The sequence below is a fragment of the Octodon degus genome, unplaced genomic scaffold, assembly GCF_000260255.1.
Source record: "Octodon degus isolate 3935 unplaced genomic scaffold, OctDeg1.0 scaffold00290, whole genome shotgun sequence".
NCBI classification, from domain to species: Eukaryota; Metazoa; Chordata; class Mammalia; order Rodentia; family Octodontidae; genus Octodon; species Octodon degus.
This window is the reverse complement of record NW_004524866.1, coordinates 2,228,279-2,240,404: the sequence shown is the minus strand read 5'-3', so window position 1 is coordinate 2,240,404 and position 12,126 is coordinate 2,228,279. Positions and strand designations below refer to the sequence as shown.

Genomic DNA, 12,126 nt, shown 5'->3' with positions numbered 1-12,126 from the left:
TACTTTTGACAAAGTCCAACACTCATTCATGATCAAAGCTGTACAAAAAATTGGAATAGATGTCCTCTAACTCAATCTGTTAAAAAGCTATCTATGAAAACCAGTAGTCAATATAATTCTAAATGGAAAAAAAGGAAAGCTTCTACTCTCAAATCAGGCATAAGGCAAGAATGTGCTCTTTGACCATTACTATTTAATATAGCAACTGTGCAATTAGCTAGAACCATTAGATGAGACAGAAATAAAATAAATAAGAATAGCTAAAGCTGAAGACAAACTATCATTATTTGAAAATGAATTGATCCTCTACTTGGAAGACAAAAAAAAAACCTTCACAAAGAAGATCCTAAAATTTAAAAAAAGAAAATTACTAGCAGGGGTTCGATCTACTGCATGCCATGGCAGACCCACCCCTGGAGCACTGAGACTACAATTGAAACTGGGTGTGGTGGTTCATGCCTGTAATCTCAGCATTTGGGGGGTTGAAAACAGGAGGATCACTACAAGTTACAAGTCTGATCTGTGTAGTGAGACCCTGTAGATCCTGTACTAAATACATAAAGATAGAATTTATACTACAAAATTACTGTGATGAAATCAGCATGAGTGGGGGCAGGGGAGATGGAATAAGCAGTGGAATAAGCACTTCCCTAGCAAGTGCAAGGGTCTGAGTTTAATCCCCGTTTCTAAAAAAAAAAAAAGAAACTTCATGGATAAGTGGAACAGACTAAAAGATGCAAACACAACTACAAGCACACTAAGCAATCATCTTTGACAAAAGGAGTCAAACATGTTCACTGGAAGAAAGAAATCTTCTTTTGCAAATTTTACTAGCAAAAATGGCTCTCTACATGCCAAGAACTAAAACTAGACCTGGGTCTATTACCATGCACGAAACTAAAGTAACAGTTAATTAAAGATACAAACATTAAAACAGAAACATTAAATCTCCTGGAAGAAAAAGTAGGTGGAAATCTTGAAAACATAGGGGTAGGCAGAGAGTTTGTCTCCTGAATAAAAGCCAAACTGCATGGAAAATATTTCAAACAATCAACTTCTGAAGTCTCATCTTTCTCAGAAATTTCTGCATGTGAAAAGAAATCACCAACAGAGTGAAAAGAGAACCCACAAAATTGGAAGAAATTTTAACCAACAAAAATTCAGACAGAGGTATTCTTTTTACAATGTATGAAAAAAAATAGCCCTCAACATTTGGGCATCTGAGATAAATACACACATCTCAGAGGAAGGTATATAGGTGGCAAAGAAATACATGAAACAATGTTCCACAGCATTGGTCATTTGAAAATGAAAAAAAAACTTTTAGATACAATCTCACCCCTGAAAGAATGTCATAAAAATTTAACTAATAATAAATGTTGGAAAGGCTGTGGAGAAAAAGAAACACTTCTCCACTGTTGGTGGGAATATACACTGGCACAACCCTTTTGGAAATCAGTGTGGAGACTCCTCAAAAACCTAGACTGGAAATCACATTCAATCCAGTTATTCCCCTTCTGGATATTTCCTCAAAACAACTGAAAATATCATAGAACAGTGGTATGTGTGTACCCATGTATATAGCACTGCAATTTGTTATAGCCAAATCTTGGAAAAAAGCAAAATGCTGATCACCTGAGCAATAGATGAAAATGTCATGGTATCCTACAATACCATGAGCAATACTCACTTATAAAGAAATACAAACTCCAACCCTTTATATGTAGGTGGATGCAATTAGAGGCTATACTCATGAGTGAAATAAATATAACCTATATGTGTAAATATTGTATTGTCTTCCTAGTGTAAGAACCTGAAAAAATAAATAAAACACAAGAAGTATAATAGATATAGTAAAATGGAAAGAAACTGAACATAAGGATTAAACTATGAAGATGAAAGGAGAAAATATAGGTAAAAAGGAAGGGGGAAAATATTGCAAGTGTATATACAGGATGGCTGACATGATGGTACTAATAATGTTCATCAGTTTTTTGAAAATGGCAGTTAATGTTTATAATTTTCACCTTGACTAACTCTGTATGATGATATGTTATCTAAGCAACTACATTGAGGACAGCAATGTGTAATAAAAAAACCATGGTTGAATACTGGCCATCATGGTATTCTAAGTGTGTACCATTTCTGATGCCTTATCAATTATTATTATACTATCTTTAAAATAAATTTTAAAAAGAGAAGAAAAATTAAGGTTTAATGAAATCAAGGGTCAATGTTCAATCATTTGTATGTTCTTGCACAGCTATATCTGTTAATATGAGGAGTAGATTTATGGATAGAAATAGGAAATATATCCATTGTTACTTTGTTAGTCTTGTTTTGAAAATCTGTAGCATATGTATTGTTTTTTGTTACCCTGTTTCTGTCTTCACTTGTGCTATAATTTTTGATTGTGGTTTTACTCTTCAAAATAAAATAAAAGTTTTTTAAAAAGAGCAGGCCTTGTTGATCTGAAAATGCAGTGTGATAGTAGGTAAGAATCCTGAAGTCTTCACATGGTACTCAGGGTGAGAAAGCACATTTAATCCATTCATTGTACACTGGACAAGAATAGGAAACTCAGGCTCTGAGAAATAAGTGACTTTTCAGGCAGAGCCATGATGTGGACCCGGAGGTCACAAGGTGTCTCCACCCACTCCAGTCAATGTCCTCACATCCTGACTTAACCACTGCTCTAAGCCAGAGACACTCAGCCACCTGTGGCAGCCTGTACCCTGAACCATATCTTGAACAACGTTGCAGAAATCTTGTGATTTATCTGCATGGGTGGCAATGAGACATCTGTGTCACTGCTGCAGTAATGGCACAGAATGGGGCCCAAAACCTCAGCACATAAAGCGCATGGCCAGGACTTCTAACATGCTCACTTAGAGCACTGTGCCGAGCCCTGGAGGGCTGTGGAGCTGGCTGGCTGGAATGCACCATTGCAGGCAGCTCTCTCTTCATAGGTGTATTCTGGCTGCTGCATGGTGGGCCTGTTTCACAGGATGAGGGGCAGGATGTTCTCTAATGAGATCACATAAGCTGTGAGACCCCAGCAGCAGTGGCTAGAAACTGTTTCCCAAGGTGAGGCCCAGGAAGGACACAGCCCACCCTTCTTTCAAACAGTGAGAGGATATACCCCTCATTGAGGCCCAGGGGTGCAGGAAAGGTGAGCAATGCAAATGGCAGTTCACAGAGAGTGAGAGTGGGAAGAGAGCTGGTGACAAGCCAACCTTGGGTTGTTCTGAGGTCCTAGCAAGTGGCAAAACCCCATGAGTTGAGGTCACAGTGCAGGACTCTGCCTCCCCTACACCCACACAGGTGCTTACCACAGGAAAACTCCACCACTTGCTCCGCCTCCAGCCCAGTGAGGTGCAGCCAGGACATTACACAAAGGAATAGCCAGGAAAGGCTGATGACAAATGAGAGAAAATAAAAAAGGGGGAAAAAACAGCTATTCAGGACATCTGGTGTTGGTAGCCTCCTCAGAGATCTGTGGGAACACAAAAGATGCAAAGCTGACTGGGCACAAGGGCTCTAAATCTTGGCTTTGGATTTCCCTACAGAGAAAGCTTTTAATCCACATGGCCCCAACATTAATCCTTGAAGAAAAATCATGTAGCTACCTGGCAAAGACCCAAAAGCTTAACCATTTTGCAGAGGAACAGAACTTCTTAGACACTGCCATGAGCTGCACAAAAGTCACGACCCCCAGAGAAAACTGCACAGTATTTAGAAGTTATAAATAGCTTCACTTTTTTTACACCCAGCAATTCCATATCAAGGAGTCTGCCCTGAAATGACAGCTCAGAGGAAACAACCATGCAGAGGCTTTTCCCTGGAAAGCTGTGTGTACAGCAAGACTGCTCAGGAAGGGAGGCCTCTGCCAAAGGAGCTGTGCTTCCTCATCCACTCAGCACAGAGCCTGTGGCCCGCTGGACCTGCAGTCCGCACCGTGCAACTGGAGAGTGACTGCCAACACACATGCAGATAACCAGGGACACACTGCCTTTCATGGAAATAAAGATTAGGCACCTATTTGTTTTAGAAAAGAAGACTTTAAAAAATATTTTAAAGCAAATACCTAGCAACCCCACCCAGCAAAATACCAGGAAGCTGCAGCACCACCTACTGAACAAGATTTCCCATGGGACAGGCAACCAGTAGGCTGAGACACAAGAGTGAGATTAGTTGTTTGTGATTTCTTAATAGAGTTTTAACTTTTAAGCCACATGGGTGGTTACATGCTTGAAAGGATACACTGCAGAATGAGCCACTGTGAGGAGCAAATATCAGATCTAGACTGCTGAATTTCAGTTAGCAATCATGAAAAGAAAGATTTATTAAAAATAGCAAGGGACTTGAAAAATTAGCGTACCAGCTGCTAGATGAGGCGAATATCAACATTTAATAGAGTCAATGAAAAAGCAGGAGTGCAAGCAAAATGGACAACTGCTCTCCAAAGTAATGGCAGAAAACATCCCCATCAAGGAAAAGGAATCTGGAATATAGTAATATAGCAATCACGGCACTGAGGAGGCTGTAAGCAGGAGGATCACTATGAATTTGAGCTGCTTAGTGAGACTCTGCAAAAAGTAAAATTAAAATAAATAAGTAAAGTAAAAATATAACATTGATGGAGAAATATGTCACTTCCATGACAACTTAAGAAATTCATGAAGGTGTGGGAGAGTTTCCAGATACCATGCGCCCCTGGGAGTGGGAACTGTCCAGTCCAATCCCAGGCGGAAGAAGCTTTAGTGAGACCCTCTTCAGCGCCCTTGGGACCCTCCCCACTACTGCGCAGGTCCCCACCCCCATGCCCACCTAGTGAGGGAGAACTTTTGTCACATTCTCCAGACCCCAAGATCCAGCCCTAGCCCAGGCCCAGTGAGTGTGTGGGAGAGCATCCCCTCTCTCCTTCTCCCCCATGTCCCCTTCAGACTCATCTCAGGCCTGGCATACATGCCTGGGGTAAAACTCTGCAGCTGCAGTCCCTGAAGAGAGAGTAGGAGAGATAACCACCCAGCTAGTCCAGGACCAGAACATCTTGCCAGAGGGGAACAACAGGTTCACTCACAAGGGCTGCCGAAGGAAGGAGCTGAGTACAGCAGCCAGACCCAAGGCAGGCACAAATGGTTAAATTCAAACTTTGTAGATCTGCACCTGAATTTCAGTAGGTACTAAGGTTATAACAGTACAAAAGCTCTACAACAAAGATCAGAAGACAGTGCTATACAAAATGACAATGAGAAGGAGGAAAATGCAGTCTCAGACCCCAAGGCTACCCACAACAAGTGCAGAGGACACTAGTACAGAACAAATTGGGAATCACACAGCTGAAATCAATGAATCAACAGTTTCTGAAATAAAGGAACATCTGCAAAAAGGTATAGAGGAACTCATATCAGAAATAAAAAAAGAAATTCCTGAATTAATAGCATCTGCAGTAAAGAATAAAATGCAGAAACATATGGAGGAAACCCAGTGCCCACACAGAACAAGTGCAGAGGACACTAGCTCAGCTAAAATGTATGATTTAATAGCATCACAAGTAAAAAAGCAACAGCAGAAAGTATAGAGGAACTCAGAGTGGAATTAATTTCTGAAATAAAAAAGCTCTGAACTCATAGCATCTGAAATAAACAATCAAATACAGAAACATGGAGAAAACCCAATCCAAAAAAAAGTGCAGTAAAAGAGTAACTGCTTCTAAAGAAGATATTGATTAAAAGACATAGAGGTTAGAAAACTGATGTATTCTTTGAATGAGCAGCACAGGAAAGAAATAAATCACATGAAGCAGAGTCAAAGAGATATAGAGGAAATTAAAATGTCAATTACAAGCCTGCAAAACCGTTTGAGTGAAAGTGAGGACAAGAAAGTCAGATCTTGAAGACGTTGGTGCAGCTAGTGAAAAGGTAAGAAAAGATCTCTTAAAACAACTAGGATGCAGGAAAAAATAATTCATCACTTGCAAGACAATGCAAAGATGAACAATGTGAAACTAATAGGTATCAATGAGAAAGAAGGAGTCAATACAAATTAGATTAAAAAAATATGGGCAGAAGCAATAGTGGAAAAGTATCAAAATATGAGAAGCCAATCTGACATCCAGGTACCGAAGCATACATAACGCCAAGTAACCTCTATCCAATTAAAAATACACCAGCACATATAATCATCGAGATCTCACAAATCCAGCACAAGAATAGTATACTGAAAGCTGCTAGAGAAAAAAAGAAGATCACATTCAAAGGAAAAACCATCAAAATTACGGCCAACTTCTCTTCACAAACCATGAAGGTAAGAAGAGCATGGAACAGAGAACGTCAAGTCCTCTATGAAAACAAATTCCATCCCAGACTACTATACCCTGCAAAACTCTCTTTCAAGTTTGATGGAGAAATGAAGTACTTTCATGACAAAGAACAACTGAAGAATTTCATGATGACAAAGCCAACCCTAAACAGGCTCCTGAAAGATGTTCCAGAGAGGCACCAAAATAAACTGAACTCTGTGAATGAGAACAGAAGCAACCAACTAAATAGGGTAAACAATTAAATACAGGAGAAAAAGGCGTAAACAACAGCAGGTAAGTAACGTCAATTGTAAGTCAATACATCTCAATGATAACTATCAATGTAAATTGACTCAATTCACCAATTAAGAGAAATAGGCTGGCACAATGGGTTAGGGAACAAAATCCAACAATCTACTCTATACAAGAAACATATTCAACTCAAAGAAATTCACAGGCTGAAAGTCAATTTTTTGAAAACAATACTACATGCTCCAGGACCTCAGAAAAAACAGGGGTAGCAATCTTATTCTCAAACAGTCTCAACCTCAAACCAAGAATGATCAAGCGAAATAAAGAAGGTCCCAATATACTAGTTAGGGGAAAGATTCAACAGGAAGAGGTAAAAGTCATAAATATGTATGCACCGAACATTGGAGCACCCAATTATATAAAACAAATCTTAATGGACATGAAAAATATAATGTTCAATGCCACAAACTTAACAGAAGAACTTAGCACCCCCTTATCCCAAAAAGATAGGTCAAACACACAAAAAATTAGCGAAGTAACAGAATTAAATCAGAGCTTGAAAGAAATGGGTTTATTGGACATACACAGAGTGTTCCACAGGAACAGAGCTGAATGCACATTTTTCTCAGCTGCACATGGGTCATTTTCTAAAATAGACCACATATTGGTCCATAGGTCATGCTTAAGTATATGCAAGACAACAGAAATTATCCCATGCATATTATCTGACCACAATGCAATGAAACTAGAAATAAATGACAAAAGAAACCAGAAAAAAAACCCTAAATACATGGAAATTAAAAGACACCGTATTTAACAACCAATGGGTCACAGATGAAATTAAACAAGAAATTCAACAATATCTACAATTCAATGAAAACTCAAGTACAACTTATCGGAATTTTTGAGATATGATGAAAACAGTTCTCAGAGGGAAATTCATAGCTGTGAACTCACACATTAGTAAAAAAGAACCGGAATAAATAAACACCCTAATGATGCACCTCCAACAACTAGGAAAGGAAAAGTAAACTGTACTCGGAGCCCAAAGACAGGAAGAAATGATAAAGATTAGAGCAGAAATTAATTCAATTGAGATGAAGAAAACAGTTCAAAGAATTAATGAAACAAAATCTGGTTATTTGAAAGATTAATTAAAATTGATAAGCACCCATCTGACCTCATCAAAAAGAGGAAAGAAAAATTCAACTACAAGCAATAGGGAATGAAAAGGGTTTAATTACCACAGACCCAGTGCAAGTTCAGAAGCCTATCAATAGCGACTTTGAGAACCTTTACTCTCACAGAATAGAAGACATAGACAAAATCGGCAGATTTCTAGAAAGGTACATATTAACAAAACTGAATGGACAAGATATAACCACTCTCAATAGCCCAGTAACAGCAAATGAAATACAAGATGTAATAAAAAACCTACCGGCAAAGAAAAGTCTAGGTCCCGATGGATTCACAGTTGAATTCTACAAAACATTTACAGAAGATATGGTCCCTATACTCCTCAAACTCTTTCATGAAATGGAAAAGGAAGCCATCCTTCCAAAATCATTCCTGGAGGCAAGTACTATACTGATACCAAAACCAGGAAAAGACTCAAATAAGAAAGAGCACTACAGACCAATCTCCCTCAGGAACATAGATGTAAAATTCCTCAATAAAATCCTAGCAAATACAATACAGCAAATCATCAAGAAGATCATACACCATGACCAGGTAGGATTCATCCCAGGGATGTAAGGATGGTTCAATATTCAAAAATCTACAAATGTAATACGCTATATCATTAGAGTGAAGACTAAAAACCACATTATTACCTCAATTGATGCAGAAAAGTCTTTTGACAAAGTCCAACACTCATTCATATTCAAAGTCCTACAGAAAATTGGAATAGAAGGCCTTTACTTCAATCTGATAAAAACCGTTTATGAAAATCCAATGGCTAACATAATTCTAAATGGGGAAAAACTGAAATCTTTTACTCTTAGATCTGGTACAAGATAAGGATATCTCTATCACTATTCCTATTCAATATAGTTTTGGAATCATTAGCTAGAGTCATTAGAGAAGAAAAATAAATAAAAGGAATATGAATGAGTAAAGAAGAAGTTAAAGTATCATTATCTGCAGATGATATGATACTTTACTTGAAAAACCAAAAAATCTCTGCCAAGAAGCTATTATAATTAATACAGAAGTTCAGTAGCATAGCAGGATATAAAGTCAATACCCAAAAGTCAATAACATTTCTCTACACAGATAACGAACACAATGAGAGGGAATTACAGAAATAATAGCAATGAGGAAAGTGAAATACCTTGGAATTAATCTAACTAAAGAAGTCAAAGCTTTTTTCAAGGAAAATTACAGTACTTTTAAAAAAGAGATCATAGAGGATTTCAGAAAATCTAAAGATATTCCATGCCCTGGATAGGAAGAACTAACTTTGTGAAGATGGACATACTCCCAAAATTGTTGTACAGATTTAATGCAATCCATATCAAACTACTACCAATATACCTCACAGCCCTATAGAAATCATTCCAAAAATTTATTTGGAACCAGAAAAGACCTAGAATAGCATAGGCAATCCTGGAAAAAAATGACAATGCAGGAGGCATTAGAGTTCCTGACTTGAAATTATACTACAAGGCTACTGTGATAAAATAAGCATGATACTTCTAACAAAATAGACCTGAGGATCAATGGAATAGATTACAAGACACTGAAGCCTCTATGAACACACTAAGACACCTAATCTTTGTCAAAGGAGCCAAACATACTCACTGGAAAAAAGAGAGCCTCTTTCACAAATAGTGCTGGAAAAATTGCCACTCTATATGCCTAAAACTAAAACTTGACCTAGGTCTATCACCGTGCACTAAGCTAATGTCAAAATTGATCAAAGATCTATACAATAGAACAGAAACACTAAATCTCTGGAAGCGAAAGTAGTAGGAACTCTTGAAGACATAGGGGTCGGCAAAGAGTTCATGAACAAAAATCAAATTACAAGGGAAACACTTTGACCCCCGGCCGGCAACCCCGCCTCGGCCACCATCCTGCTCACCGACCCCGGCCAGATAGAGCCATAACTTTTGAACTATATTTGGGAAAGCACTGGCCAGGAAAAAAAATGATAAAATTCTTCCTTATGGTGAATAAACAAGGACAGACCTGACTTTCCAAGTACTATGAACATGTGGACATGAACAAGCGTACACTGCTGGAAACAGAGGTCATAAAGACCTGCCTGTCTCGATCCAGTGGACAATGTTCTTTCATTGAATATAAGGATTTCAAGCTGGTCTATCGGCAGTACACGACTCTCTTTATTGTGGTTGGAGTTAATCACACGGAGAATGAGATGGCCATTTATGAATTCATCAGTAATTTTGTGGAAGTTTTAGATGCCTACTTCAGCCAAGTGAGTGAACTAGATATAATGTTTAATCTCGATAAAGTACACATCATTTTGGATGAGATGGTATTAAATGGCTGCATAGTGGAAACTAACAGGGCAAGAATTCTCACCCCTCTACTGATTCTTGATAAAATGTCAGAAAGCTGAGTGGAAGACTCTACCAGACAACATGGATTTACAGGAAATGTGAACATCATGGAATACTACTCATCAGCTGCAGCCAAAAGGAATCTGGAAGACCGATTTAAGAAAAAAAATTAAGAGGCTGGAGATATAGCTTAGCTGCATACACACCTGCCTGGCAATTGCAAGGTCCCGAGTTTGATCCCTGGTACCTTAAAAAAAAAAAGAACCTTGAAATACTGCACATTGCAAAATGGGGTATCCTTCCAAACATAATAAATGGCTGTTTTTCCCAGTTACTAAGTGGAGAACAAAACTGTATTTTATAAATTTGTATAATTTTTTTTTTGAGACAGGTTCTTGCTATGCAGTTCAGGTTGGCCTTACACTTACTATGTGGCCTCAAACTCATAGTCTTCCAAGTGTGGGATTACAGTCATGCACCCACACCATGCCCAGCTTGAAATTTACTTTTTCTCTTTAAACTCATTAAATTTCTATGTTAATCATATGTTAAATACCAATTTTTGAATTAGGTTAAAATATTTAATTAGATTAATCTCATTTGTTTCTACTTTTTTCTTTCAGCTGGGAATGGAAAATAGTCTATCTAGCACACAGTAGGCAGGTACTCTATCACTGAGCTACACATTCCCAGCCCTAATAAAGTTGAAACTCATGAAAAAAACCAAGGGAAACACTTGAAAGAATTAACAACTGGTACCTCCTCTAATTGAGAAGTTTCTATGCTTCAAAGGAAATTACCAACAAAGTCAAAAGGCAACCCACAAATGTTGAAAAAATCATGACAAATAATTACTCAGACAAAGGTCTGTTCTCTAGAATTTATCAAGAACTAAAAACTGCTATGGCTTATAAATTTAAAGACCCAGGCATGAAATGTGCATCTGAGATGAATACACTCTTCTCAGAGGATGAAATTAAAGAAGTGAAAAAATTAATGGAAAAATGCTCCACATCACTAGCCATCTGTGAAATGCAAATTAAATTAACACTGAGATAACATCTACCCCAGAAAGAATGGCTTTCATGAAGAAGTCAACCAACAACAAATTTTGGAGAGGCTTTGGAGAAAAAGAAACCCTTCTCCATTGATTTTCTGAATGTGGACTGGTGCAATCATCATGGAAATCAGTGTGGAGACTTCTTAAAAAACTAGGACTGGAAATCTCTTTCAAATCAGCTATTCCCCTACTGGGAATTTTCCTGAAGGATCTGAAAACATATCATAGTGATGTATGTGTACCTATGTTTATACCAGCACAATTTGTGATAGTCAAATCTTGGAAACAAACAAGATGCCCATCACCTGATGAAGGATGAAAAAGATGTGGTATTTTTATACAATGGAGTATTACTCAGCTATAAAGAATGATAAACTGGAAGCCTTTATATTTAAGTGGATGCCACTTGAAGAAATACTCCTAAGTAAAATAAACCAGACACACATGTGTAAATATCATATAGTTTCCCTAGTATAAGACTTCAAAAGAAGAAATACAAACAGAAAGGTATAATACAACTAAAAGGAAAACAAGAGCTGGAAGACTAGACAATGAAGAAAGAGCAAGGAGAAAAGCTTGGAAACACGACAGTGACAAGCCATACAGTTATATGTAAAACATGGGTAAGGCAATAATCCTGAGAATCTTCAGATGATTTTTGAATCCAGCAGTTAACTGGATGGATTCTCACCCTGACTAACCATATATACTGACACATGTGAACTAAGCAACTGAACTGAAAATGGCAATTTTTAATAGTAGGTTCATGCTTGGAATGCCTGTCATTCTGGTCTTCTGAATACGTGCTACTTGTCATGACATGGCAGTTGCTGCTGTGCTGTCTCTCGTGTTGTTGATTATTTAAAAAGAAAGGGGGTGGTGAATGAAGGCAGGAGGCAGGAATACGAGACTGTCGTGCTTCAAGGTTGTACATGGTTAGATTTCTAGACTTATGTGTAAACATATATAATTGTTTATTCCTA

The 12,126-nt window shown here is 37.9% G+C and overlaps 1 protein-coding gene across 1 annotated transcript; it reads left to right on the top strand.

The window, feature by feature from the left end:
- Positions 1-9,643: 9,643 nt before the first annotated feature.
- On the top strand, positions 9,644-10,489 carry LOC101587028 (AP-4 complex subunit sigma-1). The gene has a single exon (XM_012512948.2). The coding sequence runs from the start codon at positions 9,780-9,782 to the stop codon at positions 10,140-10,142; it is 363 nt and encodes a 120-aa protein (XP_012368402.1). The 5' UTR covers positions 9,644-9,779; the 3' UTR covers positions 10,143-10,489.
- The last annotated feature ends 1,637 nt before the right edge of the window (positions 10,490-12,126 follow it).

What these genes read in the sequence shown, in the direction of transcription:
- LOC101587028 (XM_012512948.2), top strand. Translation starts at nt 9,780, where the DNA reads ATGAACAAGCGTACACTGCTGGAAACAGAGGTCATAAAGACCTGCCTG.